A 22,013-nucleotide genomic window follows, 5' to 3' on the forward strand; every position below is an offset into this window, starting at 1 on the left:
GACACGATAGCACGGAGCGGATCACATGCGCGAGTCGGCGCAGACCACAAAATGTATCGGAGCTATTTGAATTCTACACAGAATGCTATATTTTATAGCAATATGGATGAGATTGTGGCTGGCATACCCTGTCAAATGCGGCTTCACGGAGCTTAACGGCTCTGAACGTCTCTAGCCCAAGCTGTGATATAAACGAACGCTATTGGCTATTTTAAAAAGGGGCGGGGCTGCTTGATATGTCCTGCCCTGTCTTCCTGTTTCAGTTAAAATGACGTCAACACATAGAGTAACACTGCGTGTTTCTAAGCATTTCATGGGACCTTTAAGCATATGATTTCTATTTTACTATTTGTTTGTAGTTTGCTAAATGTTTATATATATATTGCTGTAGCGTTACATATGTTCTAATTAGAGTGGTAATTTATCAGTATGTTAATGAGAAGGCACTGCAGTATTTGACACAAGAGTGGCAGCTTTCAGTCGCCTCTATACATTTAACTATGTCTTTTTTGTAAAGATGAAGCACAGGGTGATAAGGCCAAACAAAGCATTCGGGCCAAATGTGCCGAATATCTAGACCGGGCTGAGAAGCTGAAAGAATACTTGAAGAAGAAAGAGAAAGCCCCAGCGAAACCAGTGAAGGAGTCTCAGTCCAGTGACAAAGGGTGGGTGCTGGTGATTAGTAGTTAGTTGGATAAATACAAACATACACATACATTCATTTGAAACGTGTGCTTGATTTCTGTGAATCAAAACATCAAAATGAATTAATTGCTAGTTGTTTTTGAACACAGTACCGCTTAAAACTAAATCTAATCTGGCTCTGATGGACACTAATAATACACAGGACTTGATCATTCTGATAGCCCATATTTGAAAATGCATATTCCTAACTGCTAGCATGTGCTCTCATGTCTATGCAAAAACGTGTTAGCAACTGAGACTGTGAACTTCCCCCTTTGCTGTTGTGCTATTTATATAACCAATCATTAGTTTAGGGTTGGTTAGATTTTTACAGCAAAACAGTAATATTGTGAAAGAATATTACAATTTAAAATATTTCCTTTTAAAATGTCATTTATTCCTGTGATGCGCAGCTGAATTTTCAGCATCATTACTGCAGTCTTCCTTCAGAAATCATTCTAATACGATGATTTACTGCTCAAGAAACATTTCTGATTGTTAGCAATGTTGAAAACAGTTTCAGTCATACATTTAATTTCAGGTTTCTTTGACTTTAAAAGAAAGCCATAATTTGAAATAAGTATTTTGTTTCGTTATATATGCATTTACTGTCACATTTGACCAATTGAATGCAACCTTGCTGAATAAAAGTTTGTTGAAAAAAAATGTATTTTTAACCATAGGAATGAAAGTGATGGAGAAGGAGAAGATCCAGAGAAAAAGAAATTTCAGAATCAACTCTCAGGTTAGTGATTCCCCATCCAGACACTGTCTTCTAATTTTTTATCAATTTAGTTAAATTTTTTAGTATGTTTTATTACTCGTAGTCTAAAGTAATGCTAAGAAAAACAGTACCGTTTTGGTCACACGTTTGATGTTTTTTTAGTTTTAATCCCAAGAAATCTCAGCTGAATCTGATTGACTGATCTATTATCACAGGAGCCATTGTCATGGAGAAGCCAAACATTAAATGGAATGATGTTGCCGGGTTGGAAGGGGCCAAAGAGGCTTTGAAAGAAGCTGTCATTCTGCCAATCAAATTCCCACATCTCTTCACAGGCAAGTGGCTATATCGGTATCAACCAATGGGCACTGCTTTCGTATAACGCTCTTGAGTATTCAGTGATCAGCAGTGCCAGTATGGAAATATCAAAACTGCAACTGAACCATTACCCTGTAAAAAGAAACTGTTGAAAGAAGACCTCTAATAATGCAAATAGTTTCTGTCTCAGGTAAAAGAACTCCCTGGAGGGGCATCCTTCTGTTCGGGCCTCCTGGAACAGGCAAATCTTACCTGGCTAAAGCGGTAGCGACAGAAGCCAACAATTCCACCTTCTTTTCTATCTCCTCCTCAGACCTGGTATCCAAGTGGCTGGGAGAGAGTGAAAAGTGAGTCTTGTGAGGAATGCTGCCGGTTACCTTTACCTGTTTTAGCAGTTTAAGTTTCTTTCCAGTGTCTTTCTTGCTTACTCTTTGCTCCTTTTACTTTTGTATTTTTCTCAGATTTTAATTTCAGCAGATAAGCACAATGTTCAAACAAAAACATTTTGGCATCAGTACAACACATTTTTGGCAATCAACAAAGTGAACATATGAATTATGTTTAACGAAATATGTTTTGTTAAAATTTGCTATGGAAGGTAAAAAAAGTACAGGCATTTCTAAATCAACAGGCCACAATCAGTAAACAATACTGTAGCATAGGGATGGGGGTAAATGTTGATTCAGAAACTCATAATCATAAATGTTAAATTAGCTGTTCATATTTCTGTTTATTTACAAAGCATATGCTGTACAAAATAATGGAGATATTGTGCAGCAATGCAGAAACTGCATTGGCGTGTGCACTGGCAGCTGTGGTTTTTGTGCAAATCATTATATACAGGAGCTTTCAGATTCGTTTTTTTTTTTGCAGGTTGCGTCATGCTCTGGTTGACATTTAAAGGGGTAGTTCATGCAAAAATGAAATTTCTGTCATCATTTACTCACCCTTCACTTGTTCCAAACCTGAGTTTCTCAACACAAAAGAAGATATTTTAAAGAACGTTGGTAACCAAACAATTGCTGGTAGGCATTGACTTCCATAGTATTTTTTTCTTCCTTATTTTGGAAGTCAGTGGGGACCATCAATTATTTGGTTACACATATTCTTCTAAATATCTTCATATGTGGTCAAAAGAAATTCATACAGATTTGGAACAAGTAGAGGGTGAGTAAGTAATGACAGAATTTTCATTTTTGCATTAACTATCCATTTAAAGTGACAGTGATTTGTCATTTCATTTACATAGAATGCAAGTCAACTTAAAGGGATAGTTCACCCAAAAATGAAAATTCTATCATAATTTACTCACCCTCATGTCGTTCCAAACCTGTATGAGTTGCTTTTTTCCTCTCTCCCGGGACAGTCCTCTGCCATTATTGACGCATACGTGTGGTGCTGCTGATGTAGAACACGCATGTGCACAAGAGTTGCTTTTTTATGTTGAACATAAAAGAAGATATTTTGAAGATTGCTGGTAATCAAACAGTTGGTGTCAATGGCAACCACCAACTGTTTGATTACCAGCAATCTTCAAAATATCTTCTTTTATGTTCAACATAAGAAAGCAACTCATTCAGGTTTGGAACGACATGAGGGTGAGTAAATGATGACAGAATTTTCATTTTTGGGTGAACTATCCCTTTAATGTCAACTTTATATTTCCAGACCTATTTAATTGCAGCTTTTTTATGGGATTGCTGAACAGTATTTCATATCAAGCAACCTTGACTCACCAACTGACATATGAATGAATGCCAAAAAGCTTATTAAAACATTTAATTCATTTTGGATTTGTAATTATTAGTTTTCATGGCCACACTTCCAGATTCTCTACCTTTTATTAAAAAATGAACCAGAGTGAGGTCTAGAGTTTTGATTGGTTAAAGTTGCTTGCCATCTGATGAAATGGGTAAAAGATGCCCTGCGATGTCTAAACGGTTCCTTTCATCCCTCAGGCTGGTGAAGAATTTGTTCACTTTGGCTCGAGAGCACAAGCCCTCTATTATCTTCATCGATGAGGTTGATTCACTCTGCGGCTCCAGGAGTGAGAATGAAAGTGAAGCAGCTCGCAGAATCAAGACCGAGTTTCTGGTTCAGATGCAAGGTGAGCCTTTTATACGTGTTACGACCGTCTGTGTCAAACCCTGATCCTGGATGGAGTTTAGCTCCAAACCTAATTAAACACACCTTATAGAAACTAAAATTATGGGTTATTGACTACACTGTGTTTGTCTGAAATGCATTCCAAACCAGCAGTGATGCAAAATCTTTTAATCAAAATCTGTTTCATTTTTGTCTAAATTGCATCAGGGTTTTTTTAGATAGAATTGTATTGGTTGAATCTATTTGTTTTACCTCAAAGAATTAACAAATTAATGAATGAAGAGCATTTCATTTTTGCATAATGAGATTATTTAGTTGACTATTTAGCACATTTCCACCCCCAAATTCTCATTACTGAAATGCAGAAATCATATTACTGTGATTCTGAAAAAATTCACATACATCATGTTGGTATTTGTTAGTTTTAATGAACCATTAATATCTAATTACATTATCTAATAAAAATTCATTATAGGTGTTGGTAATGACAACGAAGGGATTCTGGTGCTGGGAGCCACAAACATCCCCTGGACGTTGGATTCTGCCATCAGAAGACGGTAATAATTTGTTTTCATGAATTACTACAGGGAAAACCGAAAGAGAAGCGTCAGAGAGGAGTGATTATCAGTGTCTGTCAGTTAAAGATGATCTCATTGTCAGTGTGATACATCATGATTGAATGACATCACTGAGTGACATCAGCTAGAACAGGTTATTCAACTCGTGTAGTTCAGTATGAGCCAGAGAGCACGAATCACTATGAATCACGTGAAATGTTATTATGAAAGATCTACAGGTCTATACAATTTATGTGTGTATATATATGTATGTGTATATATTACTGCTTTTACTGTATTTTTCATGTAGCCTTGTTGAGCGTAAGAGATTGCTTTGAAAAACATTTAATAAAAATCGTCCCAACCCCAAACTCTTGAACAGTAGTCTATGCACCTGTGACCTACACAAAGGGCGACTAGAAGAATATGATTCCCATGCCTCCATTTGTGTTATTTCATAAATTTTGACTGGATTGTCTGACTGTTGTTGTAATATGTGAAAAATGGTAACAAAGAATGAGTGTGTGTGTGTGTACCTATCACTCTTTAACTGTAAGAGTATATGTTCATTGTTTATCTTCTGTGTTGTGTTTAGATTTGAGAAACGCATCTACATTCCTCTGCCAGAAGAGCACGCTCGCGGATTCATGTTCAAGCTGAATCTGGGCAGCACGCCTAACAGTCTCACCGAATCAGACTTCATGACTCTGGGCAAGAAGACGAACGGTTACTCTGGTGCTGACATCAGCATCATCGTCAGAGACGCCCTCATGCAGCCCGTCAGGAAGGTTCAGTCCGCCACTCACTTCAAACGGGTGAGTCCTCAATGACACGGATTACATCAACACTTTAAGAAACCGAAACGGAGCAAACGTGAAATGAGTCTTAAATGAATTACTCCCCATTCTAATCGTAACCATTATCTTTTTTTTCATTAGGTACGAGGACCATCAAGGAGTGACCCGAATGTCATAGTCGATGACCTCTTAACCCCTTGCTCCCCAGGTGATCCACAGGGTACTGAAATGACATGGATGGAAGTCCCTGGAGAGAAACTTTTGGAGCCAATTGTTTCCATGGTGAGCATATTTTTTACACCATCAGTATACACTAATTGTGCTTAATACAGTATGTGACTATTGTTCATAAGAAAAAATGATGCTGTGTCCCAGTGTCAAGCTATTTTTGTCTTCCTGAGTGCAAAAGCTCTGTTGAAAGTGACTCTATATTATGTGAAAAATTTGAAATATGTTCTATCTGCTTTATTTACACACCCTTTAAATGCATAAATACACTACTGTTCAAAATTTTAAGGTCAATAATATTTTTAAAGAAATGAATATTCAGCAAGGATTCATTAAATTGATAAAGTGACTGTAAAGAATTTCATAATGTTGGAAAAGATTTCCATTTCAAATAAATGCTGTTCTTTTAAACTTTCTATTCATCAAAGAATCCTGAAAAAAATGCATCACTGTTTCCCCAAAAACTATTAACTTTTTCCAACATTGGTAATAAATCAGCATATTAGAATGATTTCTGAAGGATCATGTGACACTGAAGACTGGAGTAATGATGCTGAAAATTCAGCTTTTTGCACAGGAATAAATTACTTTAATATATACAGTATATATATATATATATATATATATATATGTATGTGTGTGTAAATCGAGAACAGTTATTTTAAATTGTAATATTATTTTACAATATTACTCTCTTTGTTGTTTTTTGATCAAATAATTGCAGCCTTGGTAAATAATAACAAGTTTTTAAAAAAAAAAAGTTTATTTACTGAGCCCAAACTTTTTAACATTATATCTGTGTGTATTTTGGCTATTTTGCAGCATGTTTGAATGGTTCAGCTGAGTAGAATAATAATAATAATAATTTTATAGAATAATATAATTTTTTAGTGTTTCAAAAGAAATATTAATGCAATTAGTATTTATTAAAAAAAGTAAAAAATAAAAAAAAAGATAAATTAAAGGGTTAGTTCACCCAAAAATGAAAATTAGGCTGTTTTACTCACCCCCGAGTAGGGATATGTTGGTATCAAATTCTCATGTTGCGATTAATTGCTAATGCTTTTATCACGGTATACGGTATTATCACGATATTGAAATTTAGTTTAAAAAAAAGTGCTGTCATAATACAGTATAACAGGTTTAATAACTTTTTTCTTATAACAAAAATAACTGAACATTTAAATGCAATAAAGCAATACAGAAAAATTTATAAAGTTAAAAGTTTTACACAGATTATTCATTTTTGGGTGAACTAACCCTTTAACATTTAATATCAAAATAGGAAACGGTGAATATAGTTTTTATTAGGGTTGCAAAAAGGTGGAAAATTTCCAGTAAATTTTGGAAATATTCCAGAAATGTTGGAAACTTTCCAGGATTTTTTGGAATATTCCAGGGATTTTTGGAAAGTTTCCGGAAATTTACCAGAAATTTTCCAACCCTTTGCAACCCTAGTTTTTATTATATTTAATTTTATTATTATTATTTTGGTGTTTCTTGCCTTTATTTTGAGAGTACAGTTAGTTGACAGCAAAGTGGGAGAGAGAGAGTAGGGGTGGGATCGGGAAAGTTCCACGAGCTGAGACTCGAACTCGGGACGCCCAATATTTTTATTATTTTATTTTTATTAAAAACCTGTTGAACTGCAAAACTGTTATGGTACTTTTATCAATTCCTTATCATGCTCTGCTCACACCCGCAGTCGGACATGCTGAGGTCCCTCGCCAACACAAAGCCCACCGTCAACGAGCAGGATCTGGAGAAGCTGAAAAAGTTCACCGAGGACTTTGGACAGGAGGGCTGAACAGAGCCGGTCTCCCGAAACCAAAGCAAACAGATTGTGATTGTCACGTCTTCTCTCTTGCCCTTCACACGCCCCTCTCTTCCTTTCGTACCCATGCTCTTCCTCTGACCGACGAGCCCCCTCAGCTCAGGCTAAAGGCTAGATGTCATTTGAAATGTGTATCTCTTCAAGCCCACCTCAGTTTTTCTTCACATGTTAATAGCTGCTCTGCCTGCAAGGCTGCCATCAGTACCTTGTGACCATCATGCATCATCCTTGTGTCTCAATCATAATTATCTGTGCTTTCTATGAATAACACAGTCAGCAGGAGCTACAACAGATGTGCTGTAAAACAATTAGCAATTATAATTTGTTCCTAAACTAATACTAATGTCAGTTTTGTTTACAGTCACATAAATCTGAATGGACAATAGATAAGCTCTGACGACACATGAAGACTTTCCAGCTCCGTTTTAAAATGTTTTTGTTGGCTGTGCTTTGTTTTGTAGGAGAAGAACCATTTAAATAGCTTCTTGTCTGTTGTTGCAAAGACCTCTTTGGGTGCAGGTGTAGACTTCGTTCACAAGGGTAGTGAGATCTGTCTTTCCGGAGCTGTGTTTTCCTTCTCGTTTGAGAAAGTCATGGTTTGAATCTGTGCATCGGGATTTGATTTAACACTTAAAGATCCGCATTTAACAATTCAGGCACTCTTTACATATACTACATATGGTTTTATCTCCATGTACATCATTACTTCCAGTATATTACTGTAAAATGTGCTCTTCCTTCACTGAGATATGAGTTGCATTATATGTTGAGGGGCCAATGTTGGACGTTCGTTGTAAATTCACTTGCTGAGGCTCAGCACACAACGTGCCTTCTTTGCATTTTCCTCCTGTCTGTCTCTCTCGATCTGCGTACACATAGATGCACAAATGATGCTTATTGATGGCTATATAACTGTTTTTATAGGCAGAAGGTTTGGGAATGATTGGATGATATTTGCACATTTCATTTAAAACTTTACAAACATATATATCAATCTGTATACAGCTCCTATGCACTTATAGGGTGTTTGGTTTGCCATTTAAAAACCTATAAGACATTGTACTATTAGAATGTAGATGTATTTGGTTTGTTTTAAGGATAAGTCTTGTTAAACAGACAGTTTGCAGACTGTTTAAAAGTGGTTGATCTTGTTCATTTTAATATTCACATGTAAATAAAGGTTGAAATGAAACTAACCTGACTTATTTGTTCCTTTAATGCTAATGTTTTCACATAAACTCCTAAAACGCTCATTCCCTGTCAATCTGTCGGTGCTGTATTTTTTATTTATTTATATTTTTGATAGCGGGTTGACGGACATGCCATTGTGGGCGGTGTTTTTGGATAAAGGGCTTATGTTCGTCAGTGGCGAAGATGGAAAAAGAAAATACCATTTCAACGCTCCTCAACATGAATTAAGAAAGTGACAGTTTTAACAGTCTTCCTGCTCTGGAAAGAATGTTGAACTTTGGAACTTGTAGTCCGTTTTCTATAAAAGTCGCATTCTGACGCGGTAAGCGGAGGTTTAAAAAAAACTACAACTCCCATAATTCCACCGCTCAAACGCAGCCAGCATCCCGTTTAAAGTGCATAGATTCTCTGTTTTGGTTCAAGTAGTGAACGGAAAGAGTGAGCTTTTGCAGTCTCACGGCTTGAATTTAGTATTTAATCTACAGCTCAAGCCTCTAACACATCACTAGATAACAACAGAGCATAAACGGCTCGTTCGAAGGCCTGTTATCTTCTGTCCGCGAGACGGGGGAGTGTCTGGAATTGGACATTTAGCTTGTGAGCTAACGTCAGCAGCATCAGGTTGACCCATGTCCTCCGCGCTCTCACACTGGTTCTCCTTTAACTCCTGGTGGCTGCTTCTGCCGTTCGTTATGCTCCTGGTAGTGGCTGCTTTCATCGTGGCCTTTGTGCTGCTGCTGTACATGATATCCCCGTTAATAAGCCCCAACCCGCTCAAACTGAACGGGGCCCATGTGGTGGTAAGTTCATGTAACTGTTATTTAAATCTGTTAGAAATAACTGCACACAGACCTCATAACATCAGAAGCAGCTAAGCTAACAAGAAACGAATGCTATAAGGTTATTGTCAATAGGTCCTGTAGTCCATCTATCGAAAAAGCCTAATAATTTAATTGCATTAACTGTCAGTGTTGGTGCTTATTCGTAGAGTGATTATATGAATTGATAGTAGACAAGCATAAACCTAATGATGCTGTGATCATCACTGATAATTATTCATTATGTAACGCATGCAGCAGTGCAGATGTGCATTTGACTTGATCAGTTGCTGAAACTGTTATTGCTTCAGATTGCAAATGCACATCAAATTAACTAATATTCATGTTAATAAAGGTCATATTTCACTGGAGGCCAAATAAGTGTAATTGTACTGGTTATGCAACCATCTGTTCCAGGGCAATGGACCTTTTCAAGCGGCAACTGCATGTTTGTGCATTTGCTTGGGTTCATAGTTTATCAAGAGCTCAGACTTATCTAGTTGTAAATGAACATCATGTTGAGCTAGAAATAGGCAATGTTTATCTGTGATGATTTCATGGGATATTTTGCAAAGCGTTGTTCATAAAATGCCTATTTTCATGTATTCATGCTTTATGCAGTTGATTGTATTCATAGAAACATCAGAATGAATTCACATAGATAGAGCATTCATACATTTTCACAGGCAGCACACAGAATGAAAAGCCATGATTCTATTTGTTCCATTTGTTGTCGTCCATATATGCATGTTAATTTTTTTTATTATTGATCAGTTTTAACCCTGTAAAACCTAATATATTACCAGAAAATATAACTTTTTATTGACAAATAATTTTATTTTGATTTGAACTCTTTATTGAAACTTTAGACAAAAAAAAGTGCTCATGTTGCGAAAAAAACAAAAACAAAAAAAAACATTTTATTCAAACTGAGCAAACATATGCAATTAGGTGCAGTTGCTGATATTTTTATGGCCAAAACGTTAAGATGAAATTACTGAAATTCTAATCAGTAAAGGTGGTGAAAAAACTATAAACTATCAATTGGGCGAAAGAAGGCATGCAAGTACATTGTGTACAACAGGTAAGTATTGATCATGTTGATAATTTACAGGCCTTAGAGATTCAGTAGGCTTCATAGGGTTAAGTCATGACTCAAACCCCATCAGTCTTATGCATTATTGTTAAAAATCCATTTATGGAGAATATGAACAGGATTTTTAGATCTGCTACCTAACTGTTGCACTCTATATCTACTGGATGAGAACAGATGCACATTCAGTGGCACCTGCAGTGTAGATAATTGCTTGTTTGGTGAATTTGTTTGTACTCCGTCTCTTAGTGCTGTTTGCATATTTTAGTAAAATATAATGAACCATGACTTGCTTGGTTTGTAATAAATCTGCTCTGAATGGCGTGTCCATCATCAGGTGACCGGAGGCAGCAGTGGGATTGGGAAGTGTATTGCCATGGAATGCTACAAACATGGTGCCTTCATCACTCTGGTGGCACGAGATGAGGTCTGTAACATGCATGTCAATGGATGTTAGGGGTGCAACGGTTCAACTTACTCACGGTTCGGTTTGTATCGCGGTTTTAGTAGGTTCGGTATGTGCTATGTTTAGGGAAAAAACTATATTGTCAAATAAAAATAAAGAAAATAAGAACAAATAATCTAACTACAAGCAACAGCACAAATAAATAAACAGTGAAAAAAGATACAAATAAAATAAACAGTGCTTTTTAGTTTTTTTAGGTAGGTCTAACATAGTTTTTAGGTACAGAAATTGAATAAATCAAATGTAAAATAACTGCATATTTGACTGTATAAATTAAAGATTAATCCTTATTAAAGTTACAAAAGTTATTCATCAGTGAGAGATGTCCGTGTTGTTGCTGTCTGAGTAACATTAAGAAAGTGCTGTCACTTTAAGAGAACGCACTGATACTGTATGTTCAGCCGACTATGTCTGCTAGTATACTCACCAAGACGGGCATTTTGACATAATTTTTGTGTGAATTTGTCCATTCAAACACAATACTTCACAGAGAGCTTAATATTTGCGCGCGTTCTGAGTTGTTCTGATCTTCTCACTGCGCGTGCGAGTTCACATCTTCTGGCTCTTTAATATTTAAACTGGCAAGGCTTAAATGAGTTTAGTTTAAACACAGATAGCAACGTGTGCTGTTCAGGTCTCACCTGCGTTATCAACACGTGATGATGGCATAAATGACAGTTATTCCAGCATAAAGCACTCGCATTGATTAAAGAGTGACTGGTTTGTCCACGTATTGTTTTTTTGTTTCTCTCTCATCACTCTTGTTGTAATGTATTGGGAAGCCAGAATTTGTATCCATCAACAGAAACATGCATTAGCCGAACTCTAACAAACCATATTACAGATGCATTGTCAGATTTAAGTTGAACCGCGGTCCTAGTGTATGCCGAACCCTGTGTGGAGAATGGTACGGTTCGATTTTTTTTTCCGAGAACCGTTGCACCCCTACTGGATATCATCTGTCACTCGCTCTATACACTAGCGTCAAAAGTTTGTGGTCAAGAATCTCTTATGCTCAACAAGGCTGCATTTATTTGAACAAAAATACAGTAAGAACAGCAATATTGTGAAATACTATTATACATTTATCGTTAAAGTTTTCTATTGTAATATATTTTCTAATGCAATTTATTCCTGTGATGCAAAGCTGAATTTTCAGCATCATTACTCCAGTCTTCAGGATCCTTCAGAAATCATTCTAATATGAGGATTTTTTTGACGAAAAGAAAGTTAAACAGACAGCGATTATCTTGATTTGGAACATTTATACATGTCTTTGTCACTTTTGATCAGTATAATGCATCCTTGCTATTAATTTCTTTTAGAAAAAAAGTGCTGAGCCCAAACTTTTGATTGTTAGTAGACATCATAATTATTGCTGTCATTGGAAGTTATTAAATATTTGTGGGTGTACATCTTTTTCTACAGCACAAACTGGTTCAAGCCAAGAAAGAAGTGGAGAAATGTGCCATAAATGATAAGCAAGTATGTATTTCTTTGGTATGTTTATATATCTTTAAATGTAAGTATGTATTCTTGGCTATATTTTTGGCTATTGCACTCAAAATCAACTCAGAAATCTTAAATGGGCTTACCACGTATGATTATTGTTATGATCACCTCTAGGTGGTGCTTTGCATTTCTGTTGATGTGTCGAAAGACTACAACCAGGTGGAGAGCGTCATAAAACAAGTATGTTTATTCCGTTTCATAAGAATCATATGGTCAGCATTTATTCTGGTCATTGTTTTGAAACATTAACTGCTATTTATGTTTTCTTCGGATGGTTTGCGATGAGGCTGCTGACTGTTGTGTTGTGTTTGCTACACAGGCTCAAGAGAAGCTGGGTCCTGTGGACATGCTGGTGAATTGTGCTGGGACGTCTATATCTGGGAAATTTGAGGAAGTGGAAGTCGACCGCTTTAAGGTAAGAGCAGCATATCATAGACACTCAGGTGGGCATTTTCAGATTATGCTAGTAAGAAACCACCTTGCAACACCCTCTGGCCCTCAAGAACCACTTTCCTGCAGAGTTTAGCTCCTAAGTTAACCCTAATCAAACCCAGTTAAATAAGATAATCAAGTGTTTCGTCCAAACCCGCTCCATATATAGTGCACTGTATCAGGTGTCGGCCTTTTTGTGTCTGAAATCTGAGTGAACAACTTAATTCCCTGCAATCATTCGCTTGTTTATACCCACAATGCATTCTGATTTCTGAAGCACTATTTCCAAAACTCCACCGCAGATAGGACTGACAAGCTGGAAGAGAGAGTGCGCTAGAGAGCGGAAACAAGCGATGCAGCTTTTAAAGAGCAGAGCACATATTGAACAGTGGTGGATAGTTTAAAAGTATTCATTATTCACCTGTATGTAGCATATTCATTTTAACACATTCATAGCAGTCGCTTAGGGTGCTATGTGTCCATGACATCTTTTATCTGAGAGAAAAAATGCTGCTCGGGGAGACACTAAAAATAATAAATACATGTACACTGATGTACACTAATAATCGTTTGTTGGCAGTATTTAATTATTCATTGAATGATTATGAACACAAATTAAGCATTACAAACCAAAATAGTATTTATTGTATTGTACCATAGACAAAACCACAAAGCTGGCATAGAGGTATGTATAATTACAAAATAAGTTTGTTATAGTTGTTATTTTTAAGAAATACATGTATGATAAAATGACATAAGTAGTGGTTCAACGGATCACAAATCTCACGGTTCGGATCACATTCGTGTTCGCGCGCCGTCTGAAACGCATGTGTGCGGCTGTGCGCGTAGAGAACAGCGCGCGAGTAACGAATCGAGTTCCCTTTCGCCTTTTCTCTCTGGAATTATTTAAAATTCGCTTGCTTGTGTAAATACGAACAAATGATAAACTTATACTCTATTATGGTTAAATTTTGCAATTAATCCGCGGATCACATGCGTGCCGAACCGTGGGGCTTGGTCCGTACGGATCACGGATCAACTACGATCCGTTTAACCCCTAGACATAAGTGATGAAGCTGTTTCTGCTCCAGCTCCAGTTCAGTGCACTCAACTGTCATACACTATATAAGAATTAGTGAATGAGTAAATGAATGAATAATTGAGCAATTTTGGACTTCAGGATTACTAGTTTTTTACTAGATTACAAGTTACAGGCTGGTGAGTTTGATCAAGGTTGGAGCTAAACTGTGTAGGAAAGCGAGAACCACTGCTCTAGAAACGACTCCAAATACCCTAACAATTCCTCTAGCATTATAATGGTGAGAAATCTGTTCCTGAGGTGAAGTGTGTGCTCTCTTTAAACAGAAACTGATGGAGGTGAACTATCTGGGCAGCGTTTACCCCACCCGGGCAGTGGTCACCACTATGAAGGAAAGGCGGATGGGCCGCATCATGTTTGTGTCGTCACAGGCAGGGCAGATCGGCCTTTTTGGCTACACGGCTTACTCACCGTCCAAATTCGCCCTGCGTGGTCTGGCTGAGGCCTTACAGATGGAGGTGTGTGTGTATGCGATATGCTCGCTCAGTATCTACCACATTACAGTCCGTTGAAACTTTGATTTTAATTTAGTCTCTCGTCCTGATCTTTCCTAGATGAAGCCCTATAATATCTATGTAACTGTGGCGTATCCTCCAGACACTGACACTCCAGGTTTTGCGGAAGAGAGTAAGACTAAGGTGAGATAATAGATATTTTTTTCCTTACTAAAATTAGTCTCTGAATATTAAATACCTGGAATATTAGAATAGAACATTAATATTAATAGAATATTTAAAAGTGAAGGATTTCTAATAATGCGGGTCTGTGCTCTGTTAAATAGTTGGATCTTTCTTTTTGAATTTTACAAATATATGGAGTGCTAATATTGGGTGGCTTTTTGTCTCTGCAAAAAGCAATGCTGGATAAAACATTTTGCTAACACTTTATTTTAAGGACCAATGCTCACTCTTAACTAGTTGCTTATTAACATGCATATTCCTAGAATACTGGCTGTTTATTAGTATTTATAAAGCACATATTAATGCCATATTCTGCGTGAGCATATTTTAGATCCTTTAATCTCTACCCCATACCTAAACTTAACAAATACCTTACTAACTATTAATAAGCAGTAATTTAGAAGTTTGAGGCAAAAGTCATAGTTAATAGTTAGTTAATAGTGAGAATTGCTCCCCAAACTAAAGTGTGACCCTTTTTTTTTTTTCGCCCTGCCTATGTGTTTTATTCTTCTGGTTTTGACTCTCTATTTGGCAGCCTCTGGAGACCAAGTTAATTTCAGAAACATCTGGAGTCTGTCAGCCTGAGCAAGTAGCAAAAATTGTGGTGAAGGATGCAGTGGTAAGTAGGGATTGGTCAAGATAGTCAACTACCCATCCAACAATAGTTGAATTCTGATCATTTTCTCACACTTGTGTCAGTCCAGACTTGCATGACTTCATTTCTTCTGCATGTGGAACACAAAAGAAGTTATTTTGAGAAAAAAATCAAGGTTTTTTGTCAGTGGTCTTCAAAATATTTTAATTTTGGGTGAACTATATCTTTAACACACTAGTCAATTTTGATAACCTTCTGCTCCTTCAATTAAATCTGTTGATTTAATAAATCACATTTGATTTTTTTTCTAATTCAGTTTGATATTAAGCCTAAATCACAGTACTAATTATATTTTTATATAACATTATATAATATAAAGTATAATACTGTAATAACTATTGTTGTTTCTGTTCACTCACAGCAGGGAAATTTCACCAGCTCATTTGGACCCGATGGCTACATGCTGTCAGCGCTGACCTGTGGGATGTCACCTGTTACCTCCATCACTGAGGGGCTGCAGCAGGTACGGCCCATTATCACAAAACACTGAGAGTCTGAGTCTAGTGCAACAGTGTCATCATATTTGACTCGCTGACAATACCTTAGGAGATGGAAATGGATGACTCCTCCCTTTTCACGTAAATTATTTCTGTATCATGTGCCTTTCATCATCCTGCTTGGCCTTTGTATCTTAGTAACATCATGTTTGCATTCAGCTTTCGCAGGGCTATTTGAGTCAATCACAGTCTTAGATATTCCCTTTGAAGATTTTAATGAGCCTCTTGACTTTTGCCCAGCTCTTCACTGACTCAAAACTCTTTAAAATCTGAGGAATAAACCTGAGAGATCAGCCAAATGGCATTGTTTTACTCCTCCTTTTTTATGAATTCCTTTGAAAAATAGAAGATATAGTCACAGCAGATTTGAAAGTAAAACAGATTCAGATGTTATCAGCATGTGAAGAAGGAATCTTTGTACGCAGAACTCTACAAATCATTTTGGCCAAAACAATTTACCTACCAATAACAGTGTAGAACCATTTTTAAATCCTTTCTGTGACATTCAGCATATTTTCCATATATGTGAAGAAAGTCTGCAGATTCAGTCTGTGGCAGTGTGTCTGTAGTATCACAGTGTGAAAGCTTTTATTACTTCTATTCTTCTATTCTTTATGTCTTGTTGACAAAATTATTATGAGGTTTCTAAATCAGTCCAGCTGTTTGATGTCATGACAACTACCCACAGTTTGGATTCTGTGCAATTTTTAACCTAATAAGAAATGTACAATAAGAAATGTTCTGTTTTTAAAAGTAGATAGATGGATAGATTTGTGGGTAGGTTAGAGATAGATAGATAGATGTATAGATATGATGGAGGTATAGATAGATAGATAGGATGGAGGGATAGATAGATAGATAGGATGGAGGTATAGACTGAATATCTAAGCAGATAGATAGATAGATAGATAGATAGGATGGAGGGATAGATAGATAGATAGATAGGATGGATGGAGGTATAGATAGAATATCTAAATAGATAGATAGATAGATAGATAGGATGGAGGTATAGATAGATAGATGGATGGGTGGATAGATAGATAAATAAATAGATGTATGTATGCATGTATGTATGGATGGATAAGTAGATAGATAGGTGGATGGATAGACAGAATATCCAAGTAGATAGATAGATGGGTGGGTGGATGGATGGATGGATGAATAGACAGAATATCTAAGTAGATAGATAGATGGATGGATAGACAATAGGATGGAGGTATAGATAGATAGATGGATGGGTGGATAGATAGATAAATAAATAGATGTATGTATGCATGTATGTATGGATGGATAAGTAGATAGATAGGTGGATGGATAGACAGAATATCCAAGTAGATAGATAGATGGGTGGGTGGATGGATGGATGAATAGACAGAATATCTAAGTAGATAGATAGATGGATGGATAGACAGAATATCCAAGTAGATAGATATATAGATAGATAGGATGGAGGTATAGATAGGATAGATAGATGGATGGATAGACAGAATATCTAAGTAGGTAGATAGATAGATAGATAGATGGATAGACAGAATATCTAAGTAGGTAGATGGATGGATAGATAGATAGATAGATAGATGGATGGATGGATGGATGGATGGATGGATAGACAGAATATCTAAGTAGGTAGATGGATGGATAGATAGATAGATAGATAGATAGATAGATGGATGGATGGATGGATAGACAGAATATCTAAGTAGGTAGAGGATAGATAGGATAGATAGATAGATAGATGGATGGATAGACAGAATATCTAAGTAGATAGATGGATGGATAGATAGATAGATAGATAGATAGATAGGATGGAGGTATAGATAGATAGGTGGATGGATGGATGGATAGATGGGTGGATAGATAGATAAATAAATAGATGTATGTATGCATGTATGTATGGATGGATAAGTAGATAGATAGGTGGATGGATAGATAGATAGATGGATGGATGGATGGATGGATGGATAGATAGGTAGGTAGATAGATTTTGTTGTTTTTCTGTGATGTGTTCAGATGGTCATATTATGTCACTCTGTCCAGATTGTGACGATGGGGTTGTTCCGCACCATCGCTCTCTTCTACCTGGGCAGCTTCGACAGCATCGTCCGCCGCTGCATGATCCAGAGAGAACAGTCCAAAGCAGCAGACAAGAGGGAGTAGCACCAGCATTCCCACCACATCCATCTCCATCAGCACCACTACATTCACACACACACACACACACACACACACACACCTCACAGCACACACTGCACCGCCCCGGCCCGGCAGACGTGTTCAAATGGGTAGAAGAGGTCCACCCTGACAAAACACTGTTTTTGCTCATTTGTTTCAGTAGACCTGTAATAGGCGTCCATCTTTCATGAATTGTCTTTCAGGACCCCTATCATTCCAGTGCATGCTGCATCAGTATTTCAAGCTCTTTAAAACAAACAACTTTATATGCATTGAAATGATTTACTCTTTGGCTCTCACTGCCTCTAGTACATTCTCTCGTTTATGAAAGTTTGTGGTTGTTCTCAAAACCACATACTATCTGAGTTCTTGTTCTAGCTTGTTGGCGTAATGCCATTTCAACACTAGAATTAATTTCAGAGATGTTGAGATTATATTGAGATGTTACAATTTGCCGTATAGGTCTGTAAAAAAATCTGTATAGGTGAAGAACAACAACTTCACTTATGTTACAGCGAGGTGAAGAACTGTTCTTTTGACTGGTCTGTGATGTTCGTAGTCAAGCACTGTATCTTCCTGCTTTTAGATTTCATAGTTTTAAGGTACGGACACAGGACATCTGCGTTTTCGGATGAAACAGCCTGAGTCTGCCACTCTGCCTTATCGTCTTTGCTCTGTGTGGGGCTTTCTGAAGGAAATGTTTACCTTATAAATGTGCGTGCGAGTGTGTATGTATATTTGTCTGCTTGTACGCATGCGTTTAGGTGACCTCAGGGGCTTCTAAGAGTTCACTGAACTGAAAAATGGGTCAGGATAAGCCATTGCGGTGGTTAAAGGCTCGCTGGCTCGAGTCAGTGCACCTCTCTGCCAACAGATGGAGCTGGAGATCCAAACGGATCAGGTGTAACCTGAGCAAAAGCCTACATGTGCAGCAGCTCGTGTTAAAAGCTGATCTAGAATCAGTCATAGTCGGATGGTTCCATGTCCACAACCCCAGAACTCTGTAGTATTGAAGGTGAATAAATGTGAGTACATCGAGTGTTCACGCAGGCATTTCAAATACCATAGATGTTGTGAAGCTTGATCAGATTTGGACACCAAAACAAGCAATATGGCTTCCACAAGTCAAGTGAATTTCCTCGTGCTCTGCTCTGTCGTAACGTGAAATGGATGGTTCCAGCATATAAACTGTTTTCTGATTTAGGCCTTCCAAACTTGCCCCTTGTCCTTGTTGCGAGTCGTACCTTACTGACAACACAATAGCTAGAGAGAAAATGACACTTACTAATGCTGTTGTAATATTCGCCTTTCTCACGGTCACAAGCAAACGGGGAGCATGTGATGTGATCACACCCTACAGTTATGCGAGCGGATGTTTATGAGGAGTCCATCTCTTGAATGCCTGAATGCACAGAAAAGAGTCCATTTAAAGTGACCGTTCACCCAAAAATTAACATTCTGTTATTATTTACTCGCCCTCATGTTCTTCCAAACCCATAGGACTTTCTGTTTTCGGTAGAACACAAAAGGAGAAGTTTAGTGGAATGTTCATGCTGCTCCTTTCCTTACAGTGAAAGTGAATGGGGCCTGCAAAGCTCCAAAATAAACAAAAAAGTAGTGTAAAAGTGATCCATATGAGATGCAATATTTTTTATTTCTTCTGAAAAAGCACGATTGATTTGTGTGAGAAACAGAAAAATGTAAGTCCCTTGAATTAAAGATCTTGAATATGCAGTACATGAGATTTGAGAGTTATGGCATAGGTACAGTTTTCTGAGTATTGAGTTACATTTTGGCTTCTTATGGCTTCAAGACATCAAATATAGTGTGCATGATTCGTATAAACTACTTTAATGGTGCTTTTTTTTCATTTTATGGAAAAGAGCAGCGTAAACATTTGGCTAAATTTCTCTTTTCCGTTCCACAGAAAAAAGAAAATCCTACCGTTTTGGAACGACATGAGTGTGAATAAATGATGACAGAATTTTCATTTTTGCTTGAAGTAACACTTTCATTCAATACAATGTTTTTTTTATGCTGCTCTGTTTTTCCTAGAACATACCTGCAAACTCGTCACCTTTGTTTTTTGATGCCTAATAGTGATTATAAGCACAGCGCCGTACAGGGGTAACCGCTGTATTACTGCTTTCCCATAACGTATTTAATAGCTTGTAACGTGGTTATCCATTGCTGTTTTTGTCAAAACTGTAACATGTGTAAATCATAGCGTTATGGTCATTTTAGAGTTTAGGTTACCATACACATAGGTGTTGCTACCTAAACAACATGTAGTTCTATTCCAATATTATATCGAATTTTCCAAAACGACTTGAATCCAGTACATTTTTAGAAGAAAAATCCCCCTTTTCCATTCCCTGTCACCTTTTTTCGCCAGCCCAGAGTTTGCAGGTATACTAGAAACCCTTGACCAATGCAGTCAGGCACTACAGTCATGGAGGCCCATTTTGAAGCCTTAAGAGATCCAAACACGGACCACTACAAAAGCTATAAGGGTTGATACCTCCACATCCAACTATGGCATAGATTGTGTATGGTTTACGTATATTTGTTACAGTCTGGAAAAAGACATTGTTTTTGCTTGTTTGTACATTATTTGCTATGGATATTTTTTACAAAAAGACCCAAAATATGAAAATGAGAATGCATGAGTCAAAACGACGATGTTCTCATTTGATATTGGCTCAAGGCACGTCGTCCAGCACATAGTAGCTATAAGTTAGGTGCCGATATGTGTCGGACATACGATTCGGTCGTGCCCTCTTCCGTAACACATGGACGTAGTCATTTGTTTAGCCGTTAAGAAGCTAACAGTAGAGAAATTGTTTTGAACTCCTTAAAGCTATGCAAATCAAGCCTGTGCTCACAATTCATTCAAACACACAAGAGGACGCTAGCGGGTTTTTTTTTTTAAGTCGTCTGCTATAGTTCACTCTTTTATTGACTGAAGTTGAGATATTTCTGAGAATAAGATGCATAGTTTGAGTAACTTTTAAAAGAAAGACCAACTTGGATGTGTTCTGCTTCTATGTTTTGTGAGTTTCTTTTTTCCTTAGTCATTTGTTGCCAAACTTGCATAAATTTCACCTTGCGTGCCATGGGAGAAAAAAAGGATGTTGTTGCTTTGTCTTATTTTCTTAATGAAAATAAATAACTTTTGAAAGGTAATTCAGTGTCAGATTCTTTTAAAATAGTGTAAAAGTCCTGTTACTGTATGTGGGTGGAAAACCTTGTGATGGAAAAAAATGAAAATATTTATATATATAATAATGTAAATATTTCTACTTATGCTTGAAAATATTTAGAAATGAATTTTTAATAATAATAATTTGTAAAAATCACAGTCAGAAGAGACTGGAAAGCTTGTGTTAATTATTTGCTCAAAACATATGCACTACATGTGTCCTATCTAACATTTTCCTATTTAACTTTTAGTGATCTACCGTTTTTGATGAACAAGACAGGACTACATGTAAACTGGTTCACTGTTGCTGAAAGTACAATACATTGCATACCTCTGTCAGTAACATCAATATTATGGCCTGAACCTGATCCTTTACTTTGCATTCCTTCTTTGAAACACTTTACTGACTGGTGTCAGTCTGAAATAGCCAACTCCAGAAGCCTAACTTTGCCCTGAATAACCTGGTCAGAACTGACAGAGGGAGAAAGCAAGTTGGGCTCAAACCTGAACCTTTTTAAAGCCCTGCATTGAAACGCAATGCTGCAGACACAATGTTCTGTCTCTGAAGCCGGGACTGCCAGCAGGGGTCATATGTATGTTGTAGTCATTTTGTTCTGCAATAATTCATAGGCTATGGCTTGAGTTGGTTCACCTTTAGTCAAAGCAGGGTCGACTGCGCGGGGTGCTGAAAGATCAAAGGCCTTGCTCTGTTCAAAGAAGTTCCAATGCTAATTTTAAGGCGAGGCTGAGGACCAAATTCTGCTCTGCCTGAACAGATGCTGATTTCCATTTCAGCTCATCCGGACCTTTTTGAATCTTCAGACGAGTAAAGATTAAATTACCAATGTATTTTATTTGAAAGAAAAGTGTCAACCAAAAAATAATAATAATTGTGTGTGTGTATATATATATATATATATATATATATACACTGAACAAATTATAAAC

The 22,013-nt window shown here is 37.1% G+C and overlaps 2 protein-coding genes across 3 annotated transcripts in view; both read left to right on the plus strand.

Annotated features, from left to right (window-relative positions):
• vps4b (vacuolar protein sorting 4 homolog B) overlaps positions 1-8,429 on the plus strand; it is a 15,962-nt gene extending 7,533 nt beyond the window's left edge. For both annotated transcript variants that reach the window (XM_016537414.1, XM_016537415.1), the window contains 9 exons: positions 518-665; positions 1,368-1,429; positions 1,624-1,743; positions 1,917-2,073; positions 3,685-3,833; positions 4,308-4,389; positions 4,985-5,204; positions 5,328-5,468; positions 7,120-8,429. In XM_016537414.1, the coding sequence (XP_016392900.1) occupies positions 518-665; positions 1,368-1,429; positions 1,624-1,743; positions 1,917-2,073; positions 3,685-3,833; positions 4,308-4,389; positions 4,985-5,204; positions 5,328-5,468; positions 7,120-7,221 (1,181 nt within the window). In that variant the 3' untranslated portion in view covers positions 7,222-8,429. The remainder of the gene's footprint in view (positions 1-517; positions 666-1,367; positions 1,430-1,623; positions 1,744-1,916; positions 2,074-3,684; positions 3,834-4,307; positions 4,390-4,984; positions 5,205-5,327; positions 5,469-7,119) is intronic.
• A 373-nt stretch (positions 8,430-8,802) lies between these two features.
• Positions 8,803-19,387, plus strand: kdsr (3-ketodihydrosphingosine reductase). The gene is made up of 10 exons (XM_016537428.1): positions 8,803-9,239; positions 10,688-10,777; positions 12,245-12,301; positions 12,443-12,508; positions 12,648-12,743; positions 14,126-14,317; positions 14,414-14,497; positions 15,075-15,158; positions 15,556-15,657; positions 17,729-19,387. The coding sequence occupies exons 1-10, from the start codon at positions 9,069-9,071 to the stop codon at positions 17,846-17,848; spliced, it is 1,062 nt and encodes a 353-aa protein (XP_016392914.1). The 5' UTR covers positions 8,803-9,068; the 3' UTR covers positions 17,849-19,387.
• The last annotated feature ends 2,626 nt before the right edge of the window (positions 19,388-22,013 follow it).

The sequence above is a fragment of the Sinocyclocheilus rhinocerous genome, unplaced genomic scaffold, assembly GCF_001515625.1.
Source record: "Sinocyclocheilus rhinocerous isolate Xijiao unplaced genomic scaffold, SAMN03320098_v1.1 scaffold306, whole genome shotgun sequence".
NCBI lineage: Eukaryota > Metazoa > Chordata > Actinopteri > Cypriniformes > Cyprinidae > Sinocyclocheilus > Sinocyclocheilus rhinocerous.